The sequence below is a fragment of the Saccoglossus kowalevskii genome, chromosome 15 (genome assembly GCF_978046115.1).
Source record: "Saccoglossus kowalevskii chromosome 15, keSacKowa6.1, whole genome shotgun sequence".
In the NCBI taxonomy this organism is placed as follows: domain Eukaryota; kingdom Metazoa; phylum Hemichordata; class Enteropneusta; family Harrimaniidae; genus Saccoglossus; species Saccoglossus kowalevskii.
This window is the reverse complement of record NC_140655.1, coordinates 33,980,334-34,007,642: the sequence shown is the minus strand read 5'-3', so window position 1 is coordinate 34,007,642 and position 27,309 is coordinate 33,980,334. Positions and strand designations below refer to the sequence as shown.

General features: G+C 36.2%; 2 protein-coding genes across 3 annotated transcripts; one reads left to right on the top strand and one right to left on the bottom strand.

The window, feature by feature from the left end:
• Positions 1 to 116: 116 nt before the first annotated feature.
• On the bottom strand, positions 117 to 7,430 carry LOC102808342 (type-1 angiotensin II receptor-associated protein-like). Of its 2 annotated transcripts, XM_085490746.1 has the most exons (5): positions 7,323 to 7,430; positions 7,035 to 7,069; positions 4,650 to 4,776; positions 3,074 to 3,355; positions 117 to 326 (listed from the first exon to the last, which is right to left on the bottom strand). In XM_085490746.1, the coding sequence occupies exons 1-5, from the start codon at positions 7,344 to 7,346 to the stop codon at positions 318 to 320; spliced, it is 477 nt and encodes a 158-aa protein (XP_085346872.1). In that variant the 5' UTR covers positions 7,347 to 7,430; the 3' UTR covers positions 117 to 317. The 2 variants fall into 2 exon arrangements, with proteins under 2 accessions (XP_085346872.1, XP_006817648.3); XM_006817585.3 differs by lacking the exon at positions 117 to 326 and having other exon boundaries at positions 2,908 to 3,355.
• A 73-nt stretch (positions 7,431 to 7,503) lies between these two features.
• Positions 7,504 to 26,616, top strand: LOC102802921 (uncharacterized). The gene is made up of 4 exons (XM_085490745.1): positions 7,504 to 7,545; positions 10,569 to 10,621; positions 24,904 to 24,970; positions 25,620 to 26,616. Exons 3-4 carry the CDS (start codon positions 24,910 to 24,912, stop codon positions 26,264 to 26,266), a joined length of 708 nt encoding a protein of 235 aa, XP_085346871.1. The 5' UTR covers positions 7,504 to 7,545; positions 10,569 to 10,621; positions 24,904 to 24,909; the 3' UTR covers positions 26,267 to 26,616.
• The last annotated feature ends 693 nt before the right edge of the window (positions 26,617 to 27,309 follow it).

The window sequence follows — 27,309 nt, the reverse complement described above, 5'->3', positions numbered from 1 at the left end:
AGCAGAAGAAATATAAGAGAAATAGGACATGCTGAAAAATGGCAAGCACAAGTAGAAGATTTAAAAATCATCAACTATCTTGTAATTAAAGACTTTTATATTATCTGTGTCAATGACTTGCATAAAACAAAATAACATAGAAAAATAAAGCATAAACAAATGCATAAAATTTAAGAAATACTGGGTAACTTTCACACATGTGTAGCAGACAGGATCTTTATAGTGATGTAGAAATACCATGACGACAATGATGATGATGATGATCAGGATACAGATTCTAACACCACAATGAAAGGAAGGAACAGTCCTATTCTGGTTCAGTATTTCTTCAAGCAAAACAAAATGAATAAAAAAAGAATAAAAAAAAAAATCCAATGAGTGAAACTAATATAACCATGCATAAATAGTTAGCTCTGATTTTACTAAAACCTTTACAGCATAATAATAATCCTTATTCTCATTTGGACTTTAGATTGTTTGGTTGATTTAAGAAATGCATAGCTCACAACTAAAACACCTCAAACTATACAATGGCTTGGGTGACTTTTCATTACATATTTAGAAAAATAAAATGAAATAGTGCTGAACTGTTTATTTTTTCAGATGACTGAATTTGCATAAACAATGTTGATTATAAACCACATTGAATTATGGGTAGATTAGATTGATTATAAACCACATTGAATTATGGGTAGATTAGATTGATTATAAACCACATTGAATTACGGGTAGATTAGCTTGATTAAAAACCACATTGAATTATGGGTAGATTAGACTAATTATAAACCACATTGAATTATGGGTAGATTAGATTGATTATAAACCACATTGAATTACGGGTAGATTAGCTTGATTAAAAACCACATTGAATTATGGGTAGATTAGACTAATTATAAACCACATTGAATTATGGGTAGATTAGACTGATTATAAACCACATTGGAATTTTTTTTTTAAGTGTTTTTTAGTGATGAAATCAAACAATTAACATGTTTGCCACTATGTAACAATACAATACTAAACCTTTGTGACTGAGTTCAATCTGTTGATTTACCTGATTATATAAATATTGTAAAACTTATCACTGGAAATGTATAATGGATAGATTGGTCTAATTACACCAGTTAGTGAAACAAATATTTTTATGAAAAATACGAGTACACATGGTTGACATTCGTGTGTGAATCAAGCAATACTATCAAACTTTTATGCAACAATTTATCCAAAATAATCTAGATATACAGCAGCATTCAAAGATAAACACAGTAAAAGTGTGGAAAGTTTAAAAGCACTATGAATTCTTGGTGTTTTACTGAGTGACCAAATACAAAGTGGGGTACTGAAACTTGTCTTCATGAAAGCAATGAGTTCCTGATTTTCCTATAGAATTAGTACATGCAGATTAGATTCATAATTACCTAGTACGGGCACCCTAAGAAATAATTTCAATTTTCATAAATATTCTGTGTCAAAAGTGTTTTAGCCATGTTCATACTTAAATCATGCATCAGTGACAGTATTGTTTGAGTTGGTGATTGATGCCATACCCCATTAACCATGCAATATAATGATTGTTGGTGACTATTTTAACCATGCGTCTTTGATAGCATCCTTTTAACCAAAGAAAATTCATTTGGATGTTGGCATAGCAACAGAGCTAATGGTGGCATGATTACAGATTGGCATCAAACTATAGATCTGAGCATCACTCATAATTCATTACTATGGCCATAACAAAAACTAGCAGATATTTCAGGCCTTGAGTGATGTAAATATCTTCTCCTGAACACAAAAGATCTTTAATTCCAAACCCAGAAGAGTAACTGTCACTCAGATTTTAATAATTCCCAATCAGTTATATGAATGACCTTCAAAAGGTCACACATCCTGGTACTTTCTGTGAATATGAATTCACTGCAATGAAAATTCTTTCGACAAAAAAGTACATGTAGTTAGTCAGATAAACACTGTATGTACATTATTATACTTATTAACTTCATAGGAAAGTACAAAGATGTGTAACAGGGTCATGCATAAGGTCCATTTTATTTTACACACCAGTGTTACACATGAGTAAACTATAAATTTACTTTAACACAAATGTCCACCAAGAGTGTCATGAGACTTGTTTTTACACCTCCAATAGTGTTCCTTTCTATCCTGCTGTCTAGTAATCCAATCACCATGGTTACATAGTTTAGGGAAGCAGAAGATGCAATGATTGAAGAGGGACAATTACAAGACTCAACAAAATCTTGATGCCATTTGTGTCTAAGATTTATTGCTTGCCACGAGAGAGGAATGATCTAGGCCGAGAACAATCTATCCCAGCATGCAAAGGGAGAATGCAGTGCATGATGGGATATAAGCCGCCATATTGTGTTATTCCAGTTAGTGACCAAGAAAAATTTTACAGTATAATCTGTCCAAACCCGGTTCAGAGAAGTCTGTAACATTATGAATAGAACATATGACATGTTTGTTGAAAGTTAGTGTCATCCCCAACCCCTTCACTAAATAGTATTATTTGGCAGTATTAGAATAGCAATGACTGGCAGGTAACAACATTTCCATAATATGCATCTAAATCATAATATTTGTTTTTGCATTTCCTGTTCCTGATAATATGATTAGTAACGATACAATAAATACTTACAATAAAACCATCAATTTTTTTTAACATGTATGTGTGTATGCATTTTACACACCTAAGGTGAAGTGACCGAAGGAGGCTCAAAAATATTTTTAAAAATCTGCCAAGATCTATGAATTTTCGAATCATTGCACATTGGCCAACAATTTTGACTATTCACTGGTGGTTGTCACCCAAAGATAGTAAATCTTAGCTTTAGCCATTATAATGTCGTGAAACAGACAATTAAATATATAATTTAAAGTGAAAACTTTTTTGAACATGTGCCTTACCAGTATCTGCTCACTAAAAATAAAACCATTTTAAAGAGTGGAGGATGACACGCAAGTATTTAGACAGATTTTTTAGCAGAGTATATTACTCAGGAAGAGGTGGTTTACTAACATCGTGAATAGAGGAATGAGGATGGGCAGCCTCTACCTGGCTATTACTGGGTATAGGTTGATCTATGTTTTCATAACCACTGCCAGCGGGATGGCCTCCTGGTAGTCCCATGTTATAATCACCACCACGTTCACGGTACTGGTGGTAAAGTAGGATACATGTAAAAGGTTTCAACAGCAGATTTAATATAGCCATTCCAGCACTAAATCGGAATTCAGCCAAATGTGGTGATGTGTAGAATAAGTCAAAACCACGAGAATAGTAAATTCCAATCAAGATCATATCCATGATTATACTGACGAATGTGAGAACCAAAAACTGTAAAAAAGAAAATTATAATAAAATTAGAAACAAAAACGTTTGATTAGTCAACAATTGTTGGTGTTTTTCTATAATTTCTTTGTTACTTTTGAAGCTATGAGGACAAAAAAGCAACATAAGCTCACCTATTATTATATTATACATGTATATTATTATTATAAACAAAAAAAATGAACGGAGGATGATATTTTGTACCACTTTGTATTATTCTGCAACTTTCTATTTCTGAATTTGCATTGTTATTGTATAGCTGTATAACAATAGAGCTAAAATGTTGGGTTATTATACAGAGAAATAAAAGTTAACAAGCAATTGCAGTACATTGTACTTGTAAGTTCTCAAGAAATATATAAAGTATAAACATTAACAGTCAGAGAATGTCAGAAATATGGCTTCAAAACTACATTCACTGAAACAAAATGGCTACCAGTCGGCAGTCCCATAAAACATATACAAAGTTTGAACAATATATGCCAATGCCAAACTTTGGGTAACCAAATGAATAAATATGCACATGTGTGAAATGATGTATGTCATGTTTGAACACGATTGGTCAAAACATGTCTGAGTTAAAGGTGGAGGCACACAAATGAACTGAAAGAGGTAAAAACATAAATTCCCTTTGACTAGGCCTAAACAGGCACTAAAATAATTGGCATTTTTTATTTTCTTCCTAAGTTTGGTCCTCTAGTTCATACTACTGTAGGCCCCTCTCTGTGGACACAACTGTGTATAGCTGATACACACACATATGGAAGTAGCTTTAGTTTGTATGTAGCATGAACACAACTACCGGTATTGTATTTTATATTTTGGACTTTAAAAACCAAATGAGTCGAAATTTGAACTGTTATTCATCTTAAACTGGGCAAATTAGCAGATTAAAGTAACAAGATGCTGAGCTATAACATTTGAATGTTTATTTTATGTGAACACACAGATAACATCTAACACATCATATAACTAACATATCACCAGCTGATTTGTTTCCCTAGTGATTTTTGTATGTGTGGAGTGACTTGCAGTGTTTATGTGAAGATTTATGTTTTTTCTAGCAACTAATCATATTTGAGCGTGTATCTGATTAGATCATTGGATTTCAATATCAACCGCAATTTTCATGGGTTTTTGCAAAAACTGCAAAAATGTTATATTTCATTAAGATTAAGCTATGGTATTACATAGAATGATAGCAACAAAAGTTAAAGCGTTTTTAAAAATGAGACACAATAAAAAAGAATGCAAGCTCAGAAAGTTGTTGACAGAGAATCTGAAGAATTTAAAAACTTACCAATAGTATTGAATCAATGCTTTCTTTATTAGCTACAGCCCATATTCCTATTGCTAAGACAAAGAAATTCATATATGCATAGGAAGGCGAGATCCAGCAACTGCCGTTAAGGTACGCCTGTGTTCCCCTGTAAATACAAAACAGTGCTACTCAAAATCAAACTTTGGGATTTATCGCAGATTGACAATATCTAAGTTTGAAATCAATCAAACAATCCATGCATTGCACAGACCCCATTAGTTATACAATTTAAGATATAGTTTTGTTTATAGTGATATAGTTCAAACATAAATATGTCAGAGATCCATGGATCCAGAAGATGATGCTTTGTTATGATGATTTTTTAACATTGAAATGATTGACACTCAGTCATCTTGTATCTGATTAAACTCTGGTGATCTTGCCCTTTCCTTTATCCTAGTTTGATTAAATATGAATATGCACTGTCATAATTAATTTTGAATACAAACAAGTTTTAGGAATGAAACAGCAAAAAAATGATAAGTACTTGAGATACATATAATGATGGAAAAGCTGAAAAATAATTATTATGCAAATCAGGTAATTGATATTCACAGATTTTAATGTAAAATTAATAATATCTGAGCAATGTCACAGACTATCAATGTACAAAATTTCATTGAAATGTGATTATTATTAAAAATTAGCTAATAATCATACAAATTGGGTAGTTAATATGCATGGATTTAACCCCCAATAAAATCAAATCTGCACATTAGCCCAGAACATCTATACATCAAGTTTCATATGGTTCTTAAGATTATTAGTGGAATGAACAGACACACACACACACGCAGATACATACATACAACCACACTCATTGCAAAGACTCCAATGTGTGCGGAAAGTACTGACTAAAATTCTGGTGGAAACAATACCAACTATTAAAGAAGAAACAAAACAATTTATTTAATATTCATGTTCCTAATATTACAGTAACAGAAAAAATTTCGACACATTTACAGGCTGTTCGAATTTCTTTCTGATTCTAGACGAAATGGTAATATATCAGTAAGGAATTGGCATGGACATTTAAGCATCAGAATTTAGCAAATTTAACAAATTTGAAAAAATGGTATATGTAATATTTCAAACTTCAAAACTGTGACGTTCACCATATCATATAAGTGAGAGATATTTCACACTAGATGAAAAAGATATTGAACATTAAAAAGGGTCACACCACTAACCCTCTCCTCCCCTACCCTGGGTGAGTGTGTCACAGAGTAATGAATCCCAGTTTGGGGGAACCTTGGTTTTAAGGTCAAGGTGTTTGACAGGGCCTGGTTGACACCAGGATAGCACATTGAATTGCCATAATGCCATTATGATAGGAAGATGGTCACACAGCCTTGTCATGTAGTCCCAAAACAGGAATACGGTCTTGGTGACAAAATGCACTACATGTCACCACCACTCAGACTTACAAATTCACATAAAAAAGTCAGGAGAGACAACAGTGACATTCAATGTCCATGACTATTGCTTGACACAAAAAGTGTTGCATCTCATAAAAAATTATGCATTTGAATTTGTTTTACGATTATTCAAGCAACAAGAAGATAAATTTTCAGCATTTATTAATTAATGCTTTCAAATACATGTCTTGATATGGATTGACAAAACATCCTTCGAAACAGAAAACATTTTCCCACTTTACCATATATGGTACATTTCACTTGTAAGCGCAATTGAAAAAATAAATATGTGAGGCAGTTTTAACACGGACATGAGTAAAACCGGATGCAAAACTGTGAATAATGTGATAATTTAAAATATATATATATGAATTTCACAAATCAAGGTAGAAATCACAAAATTATGTTGGTTAAATTGATCAAGCTCAAACCACAAGATTTGACACAGATCCATATTGATCAGAAACAGTAAACATGACGATCAAAACGAAATACACAAGGAACCTATTCACTGAATGTTTTCACACATAAAAAACAACAATGGGGTTTTTGTTTGTTTGGGGTTAACTGTTATGGGTCACATCAAGCCTGCACGAGGGTTACTGCAAATAAAATATATAATATGTTCCAATTCATTTTCAATATACGAACTACCGGTACTAGTACTAGTATTACCAAATACTATGGTAACATGTTTACAAAATAAGACGTCTCAGGTCAAGCAATATGTGACGTCATACAACCGACAAATATCGGCATAACTAGAATAATTGTAATTACATACTGGTAGCAAATAAATAAATAAATAAATGTATATTAATGTAATGTACAAAACATTTTTGAGAATATCAAAATGGTATTCGTTTGATACACCGGTGCCTGGTTATTTGAGTAGCGTAGACCATAATATCGCCGACGATTAGGGGCCAAGCGAGGGTACACTTACCAGACAGTTAAGACGAAATGTACAAGCACGATGGCCTGAAAATCAAAGAAAAAAACACTTTAGTAAGATATACAATATAAACAACCACGAGTCGTCCACTAAATTATAGCGTGAATGTGATAAATAAATATTAACATGTAACGTTACATTTTATCTCAATTCAATCCAGGACCGAATAAAAAATAAAATACAGTAAAAACAAGCACTTCTGTAAAATAAAATATCAATAATCAGCTGAAAAATCATAGGTGCATATAATACATTTTAGCAAAATAATTATTCGAATACCTTGAGGGGTATTTTGGGCATCATCGTGTCGGAAATTTGGCTAAAACTGTTCGAAACGATGAAAACAAGTCTTCTCTCCCTCTCTGATCACAAGATTATGACTACAACCTTCGATATAAGGTCAAAGTTCATGTTTCTTTGGATTGTGGGTAACCCATTTTGAGGAATGTGGTAGTGTCATCTAAAGCAAGATGGCAGCTTACATGTGAAACGATCTGGCCAGGTGGGTATTTTCTGAACGTATGCATTCAGTCTAGCTAGCGAGATAGTAGTAATTGTCATTCTGTCGTGACTTTTTTGTATTTTAAATAGTCTAGCTTAATATCAGGTATCATGGAGCCCAAGTTATTCCGTGTGATGAAGAAATGATAATTGCTACTCTCATTCTTAGATCATAGCTCAGTCTGTGCTTCGAATGTGGTCCAGGTACCCATCCTTTATCGGGGACTTATCGACACCAAACAACATTCCCAATGTACTAGTAATTATCACCTCTAAAACGGCTATCTACGCAGGACAATACGGAATCCAGCCATTCTGAGTGGTGGGCGGTAGATTAGTCCCACAAGTTAATTAATTGTGGTTACGCACTGATCGTGCATCCGACAGCACCCGAAGACTGACCTTGTCGTCTATATTGTATCACACTTTGCAATATGTTAATCTGTCAATTGTCAAATCAAATCATTCATATTTCAAGATTATAGTGTAATTAATTATTGTTCTGAAAAATGTAAACATAGGAAAGTAAATATTGTTATTTTTCTTTTACTAATATCTGATTTGTAACCCTTTTCATCCCTTCTGGGGGATGTTGTGTGATAAATAAATAAATAAATAAATAAATAAATAAATAAATAAATAAATAAATAAATTAATTAATTAATTAATTAATTAATTAATTAATAATAAATAAATAAATAAATAAATAAATAAATAAATAAATAAATAAATAAAATAAAAAAATAATAAATAAATTGTTGTGAGGACATGTGCTTTCCGATAGTACTATATTTTCTCTGCATCAAGCTTGATTGTATTGTTACCAATATAAAAAGAACTCGCACGTGCAGACGACATTATTCTTTCTAGTTTGTAAAAAAACAAAATAGCACAACAAGCGAATCATGTTTCAGTCTAATCTGATTAAAATATGATGTTTTGTACAGCATGAATTTAATTTAATTTTTACTATATATTTTTTTAATGTTGTGATTGTTTTTATTATTTCGTACATTTTATTTTGTGGGCTTTCACAATTACTTAAACTTAAAAAAAAGTTGTTAGTAAATATATAATTATATTAGGGTATATAATATTTAAAATATGTTTTTGAAATGCAGTTCTTTGCATCCTTGGCTATTGCATGTATTACATCCCAAATTTCAGTTCCCCTGATATGGCAATCGAAAAATGTTCTCCTGTATAATAATAATAATAATAATAATAATAATAATAATAATAATAATAATAATAATAATTTATTAACACTTACACATTGTTCAGAGGGATTGGCAATGGTTACAAAAGTTTAAGAAGGAATAAATAATTCTTGACTCTCCAAAATTTGACAATGGTACTAGCACAGAATGGACTTCCTGGTCATCACTACTTTGATTGTACCACACTCACAAAATTGACAACATTCAATGTATGGCGATTGATGATTCTAAAGCTGTCCAGGGTAGCTGTATTTAGTCATCATTTTGATGTAATGTGTCTACATTTGTGGTTCTCAATCTATGTGTGTGAAATCATAACCCAGCTGTGGACAGCTTGGACATAGTCAACATGGGTCTCAAGAATCATGGGTAGGATCGAAGATAGAGTTCACCATACATTTGTGGTTCTCAATCTATGTGTGTGAAATCATAACCCAGCTGTGGACAGCTTGGACATAGTCAACATGGGTCTCAAGAATCATGGGTAGGATCGAAGATAGAGTTCACCATACATTTGTGGTTCTCAATCTATGTGTGTGAAATCATAACCCAGCTGTGGACAGCTTGGACATAGTCAACATGGGTCTCAAGAATCATGGGTAGGATCGAAGATAGAGTTCACCATACATTTGTGGTTCTCAATCTATGTGTGTGAAATCATAACCTAGCTGTGGACAGCTTGGACATAGTCAACATGGGTCTCAAGAATCATGGGTAGGATCGAAGATAGAGTTCACCATACTGTATTAATGAAGGATATTCACATTACAATCATATGATATACTGCAGAGTGGAAATTGTTTTTTGTGCAAAAGAAGTACTGTAACAGTATAAGAAAATGAACAAGTCTAATGACACAAAACAAACAATTACCAACAATCCACAAGAACAAACTGTAATATTGTAAAATCTACAATTTTAATCATATTTACCTGTATTAGGATTCCTGCATGAGATAGGAAATATGCATAATTATGGCAATGAAAAATAGTGATTTCTTCTGCCCTAGTATATTATAACTTGTATAGTAAGTTCTCTTACTAATATATGATGAGTGTACATGTACCAGTATGTACTACTAAAATATATACATCCATTAAAATAATTATTGCAAAATTGGTCAAAATTTGTTCTTCTTAATAGGGAAAGTGAACCCGAAATCATATCTAAAAAAAAAACATTAATCGTCCTGTATCGGAAATCAGACTAGTACCTATTTGTAGCAGTGAACGGTGGCAACAGGAAAGTGCTTACAAATCTGTTGCTATCATTACCATGAAATCTTATTTAATACAAATCCTGAAAGCAATTATTTCCTAGCAACCAAAATGTCTTCATTTTGATACTATACTCAATATCATTCTCCAGTTGTAAACATATTCATGAGTTTCACTTTTTGACCCAGCAGCTCTCACATTGTTGCATCAGTGCTGAGAGTACATGAATGATGATTCTAAATGTCATGTCCAAACCCTGTACTGCTATTGACTGTGACATTGAAGTAATCAGAGTTTAATAGTACCGTATGTTTTCAACTCAATGGTAACTGTGCTTAAAAAGTTATTGAACACCTGGCTAGTTCCCCTAAAAGAAAATATAGCATATTGGCTGTGAAACTTTTATATTAAATATTTTACTTCTGAGTAAGGTGTTTTGTCATCAAAATTTAGATAGGGATGTACCACTAATATTTACATAAGTGTGTGGTGTTTATTTGTATTTGAAGTTCACACACGAGATATAGAGCATTTTAGTAGAAAGAACAAGACAGTACATGATTATATAATCTTCAGTTTTATTGCAGGTTTCTGTAATGCTGAGAAAACATTCATTTTTAGGAGTCAAACCAGAATAAGAGTAAGTAGTTTTGTCTTTTTTCCTCATTATTATTTATGACAAAAAAACAAAATTACATCGTCTTGAAATAGCAAATATTCTCGAAACACAAATATTGACGGCCAACAGTTCTCCAGAGTTTTCTCTAAAAGTAATAATAATAAATCTTTATCGCAAGACAAGATATAAATTAAAAAAGTTTGTACAATCCCATATTAAGGAAAAAAATATATACATGTATATGTAAGAAAAAGAAAGAATAGAATTGACATATAAATTTAATGCTCTAATGTCGTTTACATAAGTTTAGCTTGCAAGAAAAAAATAATTAAAGTACAACGACCCCCTTTTAACGACACCAAATGATATATCATAGTATGAACTGTCTAAAAAATGTTGTTTACCCGATCAAATTCTAGCCATTTTTCGAAAATAGGCTAAAAACTGTGCCACATCTAGCCTCGTCCGCCGTCTGCCCGAAAAAACGGGAGTCACGTGACAAATACATGGGTAAGTGCGTGACATAATAAGTAGAACTTATTCCTCATAGCCATCAGTGACAATGTCGTTATCTATGGCGGATACAAGTGATACTGATAGCTCGAGCGCAAAAAGCATTGAGCTCTCCTGCTCTTTTTCTTCGTTTGAAAGTAGCGAAGACATGGAATATATGATTTTGAATTCAACTATTTCAAGAAATGAACTAGAACCATACATGTTTGAGCTGTTTTGGGACAACAGTTCTGAGGGCGACAACTCGGAATGTTCTGATGAAGATCATTTAACAGACAGACTCGATAGAACTGCAGTCGTAGTCTGTGGGCACATGAAGGAAATAGATCAGAATCGTGTCCATTGTGAATATTCTGCATATGATTCAATAATGATTTCCATTTGGCCAGCATCATTTCACCATTGCCACCAGGCGTAGAGACAGCACACCAGTAGACATGGTTGACTATACTGCGGCTCCAATGATTTCCATTTGACCAGCATCACTTCACCATTGCCACCAGGCGTAGAGACAGCACACCAGTAGACATGGTTGACTATACTGCGGCTCCAATGATTTCCATTTGGCCAGCATCACTTCACCATTGCCACCAGGCGTAGAGACAGCACACCAGTAGACATGGTTGACTATACTGCGGCTCCAATGATTTCCATTTGGCCAGCATCACTTCACCATTGCCATCAGGCGTAGAGACAGCACACCAGTAGACATGGTGGACTATACTGCGGCTCCAATGATTTCCATTTGGCCAGCATCACTTCACCATTGCCATCAGGCGTAGAGACAGCACACCAGTAGACATGGTTGACTATACTGCGGCTCCAATGATTTCCATTAGGCCAGCATCATTTCACCATTGCCACCAGGCGTAGAGACAGCACACCAGTAGACATGGTTGACTATACTGCGGCTCCAATGATTTCCATTTGGCCAGCATCACTTCACCATTGCCACCAGGCGTAGAGACAGCACACCAGTAGACATGGTGGACTATACTGCGGCTCCAATGATTTCCATTTGGCCAGCATCATTTCACCATTGCCACCAGGCGTAGAGACAGCACACCAGTAGACATGGTTGACTATACTGCGGCTCCAATGATTTCCATTTGGCCAGCATCACTTCACCTTTGCCACCAGGCGTAGAGACAGCACACCAGTAGACATGGTTGACTATACTGCGGCTCCAATGATTTCCATTTGGCCAGCATCATTTCACCATTGCCATCAGGCGTAGAGACAGCACACCAGTAGACATGGTGGACTATACTGCGGCTCCAATGATTTCCATTAGGCCAGCATCATTTCACCATTGCCACCAGGCGTAGAGACAGCACACCAGTAGACATGGTTGACTATACTGCGGCTCCAATGATTTCCATTTGGCCAGCATCACTTCACCATTGCCACCAGGCGTAGAGACAGCACACCAGTAGACATGGTGGACTATACTGCGGCTCCAATGATTTCCATTTGGCCAGCATCATTTCACCATTGCCACCAGGCGTAGAGACAGCACACCAGTAGACATGGTTGACTATACTGCGGCTCCAATGATTTCCATTTGGCCAGCATCACTTCACCTTTGCCACCAGGCGTAGAGACAGCACACCAGTAGACATGGTTGACTATACTGCGGCTCCAATGATTTCCATTTGGCCAGCATCATTTCACCATTGCCATCAGGCGTAGAGACAGCACACCAGTAGACATGGTTGACTATACTGCGGCTCCAATGATTTCCATTTGGCCAGCATCACTTCACCTTTGCCACCAGGCGTAGAGACAGCACACCAGTAGACATGGTTGACTATACTGCGGCTCCAATGATTTCCATTTGGCCAGCATCATTTCACCATTGCCACCAGGCGTAGAGACAGCACACCAGTAGACATGGTTGACTATACTGCGGCTCCAATGATTTCCATTTGGCCAGCATCACTTCACCATTGCCACCAGGCGTAGAGACAGCACACCAGTAGACATGGTGGACTATACTGCGGCTCCAATGATTTCCATTTGGCCAGCATCATTTCACCATTGCCACCAGGCGTAGAGACAGCACACCAGTAGACATGGTTGACTATACTGCGGCTCCAATGATTTCCATTTGGCCAGCATCATTTCACCATTGCCACCAGGCGTAGAGACAGCACACCAGTAGACATGGTTGACTATACTGCGGCTCCAATGATTTCCATTTGGCCAGCATCACTTCACCATTGCCACCAGGCGTAGAGACAGCACACCAGTAGACATGGTTGACTATACTGCGGCTCCAATGATTTCCATTTGGCCAGCATCACTTCACCATTGCCACCAGGCGTAGAGACAGCACACCAGTAGACATGGTTGACTATACTGCGGCTCCAATGATTTCCATTTGGCCAGCATCACTTCACCATTGCCACCAGGCGTAGAGACAGCACACCAGTAGACATGGTTGACTATACTGCGGCTCCAATGATTTCCATTTGGCCAGCATCACTTCACCATTGCCACCAGGCGTAGAGACAGCACACCAGTAGACATGGTTGACTATACTGCGGCTCCAATGATTTCCATTTGGCCAGCATCACTTCACCTTTGCCACCAGGCGTAGAGACAGCACACCAGTAGACATGGTTGACTATACTGCGGCTCCAATGATTTCCATTTGGCCAGCATCACTTCACCATTGCCATCAGGCGTAGAGACAGCACACCAGTAGACATGGTTGACTATACTGCGGCTCCAATGATTTCCATTTGGCCAGCATCACTTCACCATTGCCACCAGGCGTAGAGACAGCACACCAGTAGACATGGTTGACTATACTGCGGCTCCAATGATTTCCATTTGGCCAGCATCACTTCACCATTGCCACCAGGCGTAGAGACAGCACACCAGTAGACATGGTTGACTATACTGCGGCTCCAATGATTTCCATTTGGCCAGCATCACTTCACCTTTGCCACCAGGCGTAGAGACAGCACACCAGTAGACATGGTTGACTATACTGCGGCTCCAATGATTTCCATTTGGCCAGCATCACTTCACCATTGCCATCAGGCGTAGAGACAGCACACCAGTAGACATGGTTGACTATACTGCGGCTCCAATGATTTCCATTTGGCCAGCATCACTTCACCATTGCCACCAGGCGTAGAGACAGCACACCAGTAGACATGGTTGACTATACTGCGGCTCCAATGATTTCCATTTGGCCAGCATCACTTCACCATTGCCACCAGGCGTAGAGACAGCACACCAGTAGACATGGTTGACTATACTGCGGCTCCAATGATTTCCATTTGGCCAGCATCACTTCACCTTTGCCACCAGGCGTAGAGACAGCACACCAGTAGACATGGTTGACTATACTGCGGCTCCAATGATTTCCATTTGGCCAGCATCACTTCACCATTGCCATCAGGCGTAGAGACAGCACACCAGTAGACATGGTTGACTATACTGCGGCTCCAATGATTTCCATTTGGCCAGCATCACTTCACCATTGCCACCAGGCGTAGAGACATCACACCAGTAGACATGGTTGACTATACTGCGGCTCCAATGATTTCCATTTGGCCAGCATCACTTCACCATTGCCATCAGGCGTAGAGACAGCACACCAGTAGACATGGTGGACTATACTGCGGCTCCAATGATTTCCATTTGGCCAGCATCACTTCACCATTGCCACCAGGCGTAGAGACATCACACCAGTAGACATGGTTGACTATACTGCGGCTCCAATGATTTCCATTTGGCCAGCATCACTTCACCATTGCCACCAGGCGTAGAGACATCACACCAGTAGACATGGTTGACTATACTGCGGCTCCAATGATTTCCATTTGGCCAGCATCACTTCACCTTTGCCACCAGGCGTAGAGACAGCACACCAGTAGACATGGTTGACTATACTGCGGCTCCAATGATTTCCATTTGGCCAGCATCACTTCACCATTGCCACCAGGCGTAGAGACATCACACCAGTAGACATGGTTGACTATACTGCGGCTCCAATGATTTCCATTTGGCCAGCATCACTTCACCATTGCCACCAGGCGTAGAGACATCACACCAGTAGACATGGTTGACTATACTGCGGCTCCAATGATTTCCATTTGGCCAGCATCACTTCACCATTGCCATCAGGCGTAGAGACAGCACACCAGTAGACATGGTTGACTATACTGCGGCTCCAATGATTTCCATTTGGCCAGCATCACTTCACCATTGCCACCAGGCGTAGAGACATCACACCAGTAGACATGGTTGACTATACTGCGGCTCCAATGATTTCCATTTGGCCAGCATCACTTCACCATTGCCACCAGGCGTAGAGACAGCACACCAGTAGACATGGTTGACTATACTGCGGCTCCAATGATTTCCATTTGGCCAGCATCACTTCACCATTGCCACCAGGCGTAGAGACAGCACACCAGTAGACATGGTTGACTATACTGCGGCTCCAATGATTTCCATTTGGCCAGCATCACTTCACCATTGCCATCAGGCGTAGAGACAGCACACCAGTAGACATGGTTGACTATACTGCGGCTCCAATGATTTCCATTTGGCCAGCATCACTTCACCATTGCCATCAGGCGTAGAGACAGCACACCAGTAGACATGGTTGACTATACTGCGGCTCCATAGTGCAACATCTTCACAGTCTTTTTCCTTCGCTAATGCATACAGCTTCTTTTTCAGTCCTAAGATTAGAACAGTAAAATACATCAAACTGCATTCATGATTGGTATACAGTGATTAATTATTCTTCCTGTTCTAACCCTTCTGTTCAACTTTATTTACAATTCAGGTGACTTTCCGAAAGAGTGGGCATGGGGTGTTGTTATTCCCATATTGAAGCACGGGGGGAAAAATGATGTAAACAACTACCGGGGGATATCATTATTAAAGAAAGAAAGATTTTTATGTGCAGAACATAATGGCGTGTTATCCGATTGTCAATCGGGTTTTCGAAAAAATCACAGTACAGTACTATAGATAATATTTTTGTTTTGTATGCTATTGTGCAGAAGTATTTGGCTAAAAGGAGTGGTAAATTTTATTGTCTCTTCGTGGATTTTTCTAAAGCATTCGACAGGATAAATCATTCACTATTATTATATAAATTATTAACAATTGGTATCCATGGTAACATGTTTTGTATCTTGCGTTCTATGTATTGTAATGTTAAGTCTTGTGTCAAATCTGAATCGAATCTTTCAAGTTCCTTTGAATGTCCGATAGGGGTCAGACAAGGATGTATGTTGAGCCCTATTTTATTTAATTTCTTTATTGAAGAATTAAATTTGATGTTGGTTAACTCGGGAAATTTGAGGATTCAACTAACACAGGACATTTATAATCTGTTCGCTTTACTTTATGCAGATGATGTAGTCATTTGTAGTGACTCAATTCCAAACCTGCAGAATTTGATTAATATTTTATCGCAATTTTGTAGCAAGTGGTGTATGAAAGTTAATTTACAAAAAACAAAAGTTATGGTTTTCCGCAAAGGCGGTCACGCTTCACGAAACGAGAAGTGGTACCTTGAGGGATGCGAGTTACAAGTTGTCTCCTATTATAAGTATTTAGGTCTCGTGCTTTCTTCCAGGAACATTTGGTCTAAAGCAGTTTCTACTTTAGCGGACCAGGCTGGGAAAACGCTTAGGATTCTTTCATGGGTATCTGTTAAACTTAATGGGGTTCATTTTGACACCCATTTAAAATTACTTGATTCAATTATATCTCCTATTCTGTGTTACGGATCTGAAATATGGGCAGTGATGTAGATAATAGCCAGTATCCGGGCACAACGCCCAGCTATTGCGTTAATGTAACCGGCTATTAAAACAAAAATATTTTTAAAATTTGTTTATGAAGTTCAAAAATCAGCCCAACTTTCCGCAAAAATGCCCCAGAAACTGTTAATTGATTTAATCATCGACCAAACAACCAAAAACGCATTTGTTACGTCGCTGAACTAATTCGACTGTCATGTGATCATTTCAAGAGGTCAGGATGGGGTGAATTACGCTTCGGACACGTTCGGCCTAGTTCGAGTCAAAATATAGTCACTTCAGCATTCGCGATCCATGCTTCCGATCAATTCGGCGCACTTCGAGAAAAATTACCATTTTTTATGAGAAAGTGACATTGTCCTTGAAAAAACATTTCAGGCCATATACATGTACTGGTTGGCGAAACAGGAAATTTCTAATGATAAAATCATTTCCTTAATTGAGCTATTGGAAGCCTCTGGTGTGGATGAACTAAAATATTTTGAGCACAGGAGTAGACGTTCAGTTAGGGAGATACTTATCACCATTGAAGAAACTATAAGGGAACTGATTTTGGATAGGCTTCAGAATGTTAATGCATTTGGATTGCTTGCAGATGAATCAACCGATGTAGCAGTAATGGAACAAATGATTATATTTGTTAAATACTTTGGAGAACTTTGTGAAGCAAAAACTGATTTCTTGGCTATGACTACTATTTTTAAATCTGATGGTGCAAATGCTGAAGTTTTGACAAATAAAATAGTTCACGTTCTAGAAGAATGCAGCTTGTTGATATTAAATTTGAAGTCATTTGTTAGTGATGGTGCTGCAGTTATGACTGGCAAGCAAAATGGGGTGGCTGCAAGATTACGTAGGCTGAATAAATTAATTCTCAGTTTTCATTGTATCTGTCACAAACTTGCCTTGGCTTGTGTAGACACTGAAAAGGAGATAGGATACATTAAAGAAGTTGCAACTACTCTGACTCAGGCATGGAAGTTTTTTGAAAATTCTCCAAAGAGAACTAATACTCAAAGTAATTTATCACATACAGTATTTTCATAAAAATGTAAAAAGTATCTTGGCAAAAAAGTTAAGAAAGCATGTGCCACAAGATGGTTGTCCTTAGATAAAAAGTGTGACAAGTGCTTATGAAAATTATATTGCTTTACTGCAAACTTTTCAAGAACTTCAGAAGGATCCTGTAGCTCTTGGTTTGTATAAAAAATGAAAAAGCCAAAATTTATTGGAGCACTGTACATTCTGCATTCAGTATTGCCAACTCTTAGTAACCTAAGTAAGACATTCCAGACAGGTGCTCTACATTTTTCACATGTAGCACCTGCCATTAAGTATACCATATCTGCACTATCTTCTATTGAAAACCCAGTTAAAACGTTGGAGGAGGATTTGAAGGGAAGACTCAATTTGCTTGACATGGAACTAAATGACAGTGATAAAAAAACTATTGAATCTTTACACACAAAATATATCCAGTCACTGAAAGACAACATGGATCACCGTTTCTCAGATTGTCTGAATGTACTTACATGTTTTCATATTTTTAATCCCATGGAATTGCCAAACATTAGCAGTTCAGAGTTTAAGAATTATGGAACTGATGAAATAAACACACTGGCTGCACATTACTATCAGCATATGGAAAATGAGGGAATACTTACCCAAGAACTCCAAGCAGAATGGGGAAAATTCAAATTTAACATGGTGGACATGAAAACACAAATGCCAGAAGAAGTTAAAAGCAAATACAAAATGAAAATAAGCGACACACAAAAAAATGATAACTCAAAATTAGAACATACAGTGACACCTAATGTTTTGGTTTAATTTTATTTTATTTTTAAAAAAAAAAAGAAAAAAAAAAGAAATTGTGCCAGGCGACAGTTCTGTACATTGAATGTCACCGTTGTCTCTCCTGACTTTTTTTTTTTTTGTATGTGCAAATTGCAAGTGCTAGTGCTGACACATAGTGCATTTTGCCACAGAAGTCATATTCATGTTTGGGACTACATGACAGGGCTGTGTGGCCATCTCTCTGTCAAATGGCAATTTTAATGCGCTATCCTGGCGTCAACCAGGCTCGGTCGAACACAAGCACCTGCGGTCCTTAACAAAGGTTCCCCCAAAGTCGCATTCGTTAGTGAATGAATCTCGGCCAGTGGAATTGGCCTTCCCATTGAGTCTGTGGCACACTCACCCAGGGTAGGGGTTGACCCTTTGATGTTCAGCCTAAGGATTTGAACATGGGTCTACCGATCATGAGTCTGGAGCGACAACCACTATGCTACCAGTGAGTGGACACTATTGAAAATAATGAAAATGAAATCAGAATTTTTTTATCCAAAGTTGGTGGAATTGGTGGAAGTAGCACTGTCCACTCCAGTTATCAATGCATGGCCAGAAAGAGGTATGAGTGCACTGAAACGTATAAAAACACGATTAAGGAACAGACTTCACAGCAATATGATGAATGCTCTTCTTCATGTGTCTATAAATGGTTCTGAATTGTTTTCTGTTGAAGCAGAAAATTTAGTAAAATTGTCAGTCAAAAAATGGCTAGCCAAAAAATCAAGAAGAAAGTTGGGACATTATCCAACAAAACAAATTGCAGTGGAATCTGTAAAAGAATTGCAAGATATCCAAAGCGTCATGGTGGATGAAAGTGTTCAGTGTGAGTGGAATGATTTAGTTTAGGATTCTGATCTTCAAGAATTCCAGACAGCCAAAAAAATGTTCAATTTAAATGATGGTGATTATAATGATTATGATGATGAATGTTAAGTGCTAATGACAATTATTTTTAAGCTACTGCAACAGACAGCACTCACATTTCATGATTGATTGATTGATTGATTATTATTTGTTATCAATCAAAATGTTATCTCATGAAACTCACCTGTAGTGTCAGCATTTTTTATGGTACAGCTTGTTTATAGTATTTAGATTTGTGAAAAGAATTTTATCCCAGCAAATTGTATCATTTGGTTTACATAAAAATGTAACAAAATGGCACCAAATTGTTCGCCATTGTATTTTAAGATTTTCCCTCCTCTGAAACATCTCCATATTATGCCTGTGGAGCGTTGTGCCGGCAAGTGTCACACTGACCTTGCCCGCCTATAATTTCAGTGTAACCACCTATTAAAAAAATTATCTACATCACTGTATGGGGATTTCAATACTACGACCAAATTGAAAAAGTACATAGGAAATGGTGCAGGAGGCTTCTTGGGCTCCCTCAAGGTACTGCCAAAGAAGCTATAGTTGGAGAATGTGGGCGACTTCCAATCTTCGTTTCCACACGTTGTATTAAGTATTGGCTTAGACTCTTAGAACTCCCCCCCCCCCCCGACGAGAATTCCCAGGCATGCCTATTCAATGTTGCGTAATCTCAATGACCTAGGTAGAAATAACTGGGTGACGGCAATTAAACACATTTTGTATTCATATGGCTTTGGGTATGTCTGGCTAGCTCAAGAAGTAGGTAGCAAGGACTTTTTTCTTTCTGAATTTGTACTGCGAGTCTCCGACACGCAGAAACAGCTTTGGAAAGCAAATGCGTCCTTGAAACCTAAATTACGTAATTACAATGAGTTCAAGAGTACCTTACAACCGGAGAAATATTTATCTTTAAATTGCAATCTGAAACTCGTCCGCATTTTTGCCTGTTTTCGTTGTGGGGTTTTACCACTTAGAATTGAAGATGGTCGGCGCGAAGGTTTGCCTTCAACGGAAAGAGTCTGTAAAGTATGTCATGCTAATTTTGTTGAGGATGAATATCATTTTCTGTTGATTTGCCCAGCCTATAACACATTAAGACGAGAGTTAATCGCCCAACATTATTCATTCCAACCAACCATGGATAAATTTCAAAGGCTTGTTCAAGCAACAAATGGTGTTATTCTACGAAATATTTGTGTGTTTGTGTTCAGAGCATTTGAAGTTAGGAAACAATTGTTAACAAATTAATTATTATTTAATTCCATGTGATCAATAACCGAGAATATTATCATATTCTACTTGTACCCATTACATTTTAAACATCGGTTTGATATGTTTGTATATGGGCCAGTGCAATAAATACTTCTTATTACAGTGATTAATACTAATATATAGCAGTCACATTATTTTGAAACTAACAACGCTTACCTTTGGCAACGTGCCAAACATCGTAATAATGCGTGGTATCTGGTATCTCTTCCAATCTGATTAAAATCAAATGTAGGTAGGGCGGAATTAAAAAAAATCACAAAATCAAAATCAAAGTAAAATAATAAAATAAAAGGGCATTAATAACAAAAGTAATAAAAAATAAAATTAAAATAAGTTTATAGCCAAAATAATTAAAGCCCGTACATTACATCAGATTTTAATCACATTGGTATCTCTTCATGAATGAACTTATTTATTTGTCTGTCTCTATCTGTAATGATTTCTCCGATATTTAACTCCTCCCCTTTTATGAAATTCAAACTTCTTTTGAGAGCTTCCTTTTTCATATGATAACTTACATTTGTTTCATTTGACTGGAACTGATGAGTAAAAAATATTAACATTCATCAAAGCATTATGACGACCCATTTTACACTTACAAAGATATGATTTCAAAATAAATATTACCTGCAAGATGTACATCATGGACTTTATTGACAGACAATTCCATAATTGTATATGAGCCATATTTCGCCGAATGCCCTGGTGTATCAGCACATTCATCTCCTTGTATAATGATGGTCTTCCAGTAGACTTCAATTCTGTTATAAGTCGTGATTGATGTTGCTTCCATATAGAAATAATAGCAGGTTGAAGGTAGAGCTTTTGATGCGTGAAGAACGTAGTCGCGCTAATTGCCATACAATTGAGATGTGTAAATATGCGCAAAGACTTTGCCAGAGTTGCACCAGAGAAGGGAATTGATGAAGCAAGTAACAGATTTCCAGCAGGAACAGTTTTGATAAAAGGTTGACTTTCCCATTCCTTCTTGAAGCCACAATTTTCACATTCCTGTGAAACTACGATGCAAGACCCAATCTGTTGCTTTATTTTTCCCTCAGTAGGCAAGTGGGCATATGTTACATATAGAAAACAACTTAAGTAAATTGCTTTCAAAAATAATGTACTTTCTTTCCTTGTGAGGAATGACACTGGAATTGAAAATAAAAATATAATAAACATAAATGCAGCGAAACCATGTACAGCTACATATGTGACTTTACAATACAAACACTTATGTTATGTCTATGTTACGAGATGTAGACATACTTTATTTCCGTAATATTCATAGATCTGTTGTTTCTTCAGTAATATCAGTGATATTTTCATAGTCGTCATCTTTTGAATCTATTGTTTGATTGTCGTCATCGCTGTCATAGTCACCCATTTCAACATCGCTATTTTCGGGCGTGGATATATTAATTGGGTCATTGTTTCCAATATCACACTGTATAGATATACTATTTTTTTGGACGTCGGATTCAGTCTGACAGGCTGAAAAAAAATAAAATAATATTAACAAACACACATACGGATAAATATTTGATACATGTATGTATATAATAGCGAAGTGGTAACTCCCCTATATCTTTCATTTTACTCTTGAAATTCATTTGTATTTTAGCCGATCTTTTACGTGGAGCCACAGTTTGGCAGTCTATAGACTCTGTTAAAACCTATATTAAATAAACATGACTGAAAAAAGAACACAATAAATAAAAATCTATATAATGACGTGATATATTTATTGGAAGCTACTCGGGTTTGATTCTGTAACTAACCTTTTCTATTATAATCACTTCAGCTGTCTGGCACCCAATATCTACTGTCTGATCATCGGAAGGTTCCACAGTCTGCTGCAACACTGCTTTGCTTTCTGCATTCAACTCTGGTATTTCTTGAATAATTTATTTAGAATCCACGGGCACATTGGACAGTAAAAAAAAGTTTAGCCAACGGAATGTTATAAATTAATGACATGAAAAGGACGCACTTTAAAAAGTGTAAGCACCAGATGTATATCTTATGAGGTGACATGCTAATAATATTCGTGGATAAACAATGTAATTTTCACCGAAATTGTTGAGTATTCTTATTTTTAAACGAAATTTGTATTGATTATAGATACATATATTAAATGAGATACAGACGCAGTACGTCCTGATCTAGTTTACACTAACCTGACGCTGCTGTCGCTTTTCAAAACTAGGTCGCCTTACTTCACTGCGTCGCTCTGTCAAATTCTTGGAAAATATCGTCGGCACTGCATCCTTTCGTAGTCTTCTTCTTCTCAACAAGCCCAAATTGTTCTTCTAAAAAAATTTCTTCCGGATTTTCAAAACATGATGTAGCAAAATGATCACTGCATATCACACTGTATTTGGAAGGAGTTGTCCAGTTATCTCTCTTAGTTTTGATGAATGCTGTCCAGAGTCTCTGTTTTTTTATCTCCGTTGGAAAAAAGAACAAACTGACTCTGTCACTTTTTGTTTTGCTGCAATCAGCTACTATGCATCGCTTTACCATGGCTGGCACGAGTTTCCAATAAAGCAGCAAGGACTCTTTGATGCGGTAAAGAACTTCTTCCCTATTCAGCTTACACAGTACACCATACACGACAGCCTGAGCAAGTTCAACTTATTACGTCACGCACTTATTTGTCACGTGACTCCCAGTTCTCCGGGCCGGTAGCGAACGAGACTAGATGTAGAACAGTTTTTAGCCAATTTTCGAAAAATGACTCGAATTTGATCGGGTAAACGACATTTTCTAAACAGTTCATACTATGATATATCGTTTGGTGTCGTTAAAAGGGGGTCGTTGTTGTTGTACTTTAATAAAAAATTAAATTGATCAATGAGAATAAAGTATAACTGTTCATTTAATTGACCAATGAGAGTAAAGCATAGCTATTCATTTAATTGACCAATAAGAATAAAGCATAGCTATTCATTTAATTGACTAATAAGAATAAAGCATAGCTATTCATTTAATTGACCAATGGAAGTAGAGCATTTCTATTCATTTAATTGACCAATGAGAAGAAAGTGTAGCCTTCATTTAATTGACCAATGAGAATATAGCATAGCTATTCGTTCAATTGACCAATGAGAATGTGTTATTTCAGTAATCGACAGCATTGTAATGATTACACAATATTGTAATGAAGTTCAATATTGAGAAAATGTGCAAAACAAGCTGGGTATGACACAAATAGTATGTCAAACATTACGTTGTATTTTCCATGTTCAATATTGAGAAAATGTGCAAAACAAGCTGGGTATGACACAAATAGTATGTCAATATTACGTTGTATTTTCCATGTTCAATATACTGCCTTGCGAACATATCATTGATCTAGTACTTCGTTAGATGTTTAACACAATTTAACTCAAGAATCGGTTGGACATGTTGACTGTACACATTTATTCACTGTTCATGAGACATGTCAGTTGTGTTTAAAACAGACATACGTGTATGTCATCATTTGGATAAAGTTTTAACTTTTTCACCACCAGTTTCCTCTTCCATCACAAATTCACAGTCCTGTTTATAGTGCTCATTGCTTCACAAAATTGAGACAAAAACTGAAAATTTACTTAAATTTTGTCTGTCAGCTTCAAAATTAAGGTAATTTCCTGAAATATTGAAGAATATAAAGAAAAAATACATGAAAAAATGAATTTGCCAAGATTTGTATTGACTGGAAAATTACCAGATGTACGGGCAGCCAGTAATTTCAAACATTGATTGACATTATACAAATATTCACAACTGTTTACATAATATATCACAGTTTTAGAAACTAATTGGAGTTGAGCAACATTGAAATAATTCATCTCTGCCTCAATTCGGTGTGACCATTTGTCAACACTAGTATACTATTTGCAAAATCAAAGTAAAACTGATCACCAAATTTTTCTAGTTTGCTGCACCAATACTGAGACTTGCTTTAAGACCTTGTTAACTTCATGTGTCACTGTATTTTTATAGATCACTATGTTTGCACTGAGAAGATCACTGTGCATCTCAGCTTATCAAAGATGTTTGCAGTCGAAATGTAAGTCAAAGTCACATGTCTGTTATGTTGCAAATACAGCTTTAACACAGGTTCTGAACTTCATGTAGGCATCTGAAGCAATTACATCAGTGTCTTAAGTATCGTATTGCACAAGTTTACCTTAGTGCTTTTTAAAAAAAATACAGATATTTCCTTTATTATTTTCTATGCATGTTTAATTGTAAGAAAAGATTTTATCACATTTCACAATAAAACTGGTTGTAATACATATAACTGCTCTGATTCTACTAACGAGGTGCCTACTAACGAGGTGCCTACTAACGAGGTGCCAATATCTCAAGTGAGTCTGATAGACTTGATAAATTACCAAGGCCAACTATTACTAACAACCATTACATTTATTAGTCTGAGCACCTCTCAAATATTAAATTAAAAAATTTTCAATTAAAATGTTAGATTGAGGAGTGTAGTGATACTTACTTTATAATACATTTATAGTAATGTGAAAATCATATAATTATATTTTGTGTTGTCACTACATTTCTCTCACAATTACCCGGTACTACCGATAGTATTTAGCTTGGACAAGATTCCTTTGTAAATATAACTTATCGTGCTAAACATGCAATCTGTTTCAGCTTAGATTTAGCTTAGACTGGTTTTACTGTGTATGCTATGTATTTTACAGGTATCAACCATGTTGGGGCTCGTACCATGACTTATTATCTGAGAACGAGCAGTTCATACCGTTCTGATGTATCCAGTATAGCTCAAGAAATTCCTTCCTGGAGACAAAATGTCAACAACGCTGTCGATCATAACAACATAGACTTTACCACGTTTTATCTTGATCAGCAATTGTCAACACTTAGCGTTTCTCCACAGCAGATTCAGAACTATGTGTTACCTTCAGTGTACCAAGAGAAAAGTGTTGCAATATTAGATAATATGAATATCAACCAGATCATAGATTGTCCAATGAATCATGAAATCTTGCAGATATCTGACCCGCTAACTTCTTCAGCTGATTTGAATCTACCAGGCATTAGTGAAATTTCTAAAGAAGCTTCCAATGTAATGCAAAAACGGAGACGCAAAATGAACAGACATCAGTTCAAGAAACGGCAGAAGCGAATTCGCTTTCTTAGAAGGAAGATCAGGCAACACAGAGAAAGAGTAAAACGTCGACGGTTTGAAAAACAGCTTGATAAAATACGTTTTAAAGGATTATTTGGAAGAGAGATTAGAAATGCAATCAAAGTGAGATTAACTAATTGGCAAATGTATCAAGATTATTTAAAGCACATGCAAGAAAGCAACAAACAACAAAATTAAATTACTTCAGTTATGATTATTATTCTTGTGTACTATGTGTACAATGATGACAGGACAGGACATGACAAGCTAAAGTTGACAATTGAAGAAGTCCCATAATAATATTATTTTATTATTTTGTCTCTTATGTGTGTCAAATTGGTTTGTAAATGAGTCAAGCAAAATAGTTACCATGGAAAAAATGTAATTTTACATTATCCTTATTGTCAGTTACGGAATATTTGTGTAGTTCTAACTTGACATTTGTTCTTGTCTATTTTATAAGATTTTGTTTTGACTCGATGTATGTAAAACAAATAGTAAAAATATTTCTGTCTTAATTAAAGTAGAATATGACTTGCGTTACCAAATGCTTGTGTACGAGTAACCTGATATGGTTGGTGATAGTGCGTCCTCGCCGACAGATTCACAAAGATGCAAACTATGACTGACAGAATGATGTAGTTTACTGCTATCACCAACAAGATCTTGTCGGCACCAATCAGATTGCAGAAACTGTTAATTATGATAGCCATCACATAGCCATTCGTACTATGTTCTTGTTGACATATCTCACAATGTGCTGGACCATTTCCACCCACTATTTACCAATCACTTGAAAAAACTTGTAAGCCTGCAAACAACACAGTTATGTAGTTGTGTTTTAATTCCCGTTTAACTGTGGATGCCATCGAAAACATTTTATGCAAGCTGGAGTTAGAATTAAAAAATTCAATTGTGATTGTGACTTTCCTTTCCTAGAATACGCTAAAAATGGCCTTCAGACTGTCTGATCATCTGTTTCTTGCATGTGATAAAAATATCAACACCACAAATAGCAGAGGAAGCAGGATCCAACTTGAACTCACTGAATGTTGGTGAACTAAGCCACGTCTTCCAGCAAAATAACTTTGGAAGTACAGAGATATGTTGTTTACTTCCGCCATTGTAAACTAATGTGATTGGATTTAAACTTGAGTGTCTTACAGCCGTTCTGAGAATTATTCGAACAGTCAGTTTGCAATATATGTTGGAACTTTGCAAAACACTTGGGTCTTTTCCAA

Excerpts from the sequence above, each read along its gene's own strand:
- LOC102802921 (XM_085490745.1), top strand. The coding sequence starts at position 24,910 with ATGTTTGCACTGAGAAGATCACTGTGCATCTCAGCTTATCAAAGATGT. Across the intron at positions 24,971-25,619 it reads AAGATGTTTGCAGTCGAAAT|GTATCAACCATGTTGGGGCT; the intron begins GTAAGTCAAAGT and ends TGTATTTTACAG.
- LOC102808342 (XM_006817585.3), bottom strand. The coding sequence starts at position 7,346 with ATGATGCCCAAAATACCCCTCAAG. Across the intron at positions 7,070-7,322 it reads TGCCCAAAATACCCCTCAAG|GCCATCGTGCTTGTACATTT; the intron begins GTATTCGAATAA and ends TTTGATTTTCAG. Across the intron at positions 4,777-7,034 it reads CATTTCGTCTTAACTGTCTG|GGGAACACAGGCGTACCTTA; the intron begins GTAAGTGTACCC and ends TTGTATTTACAG.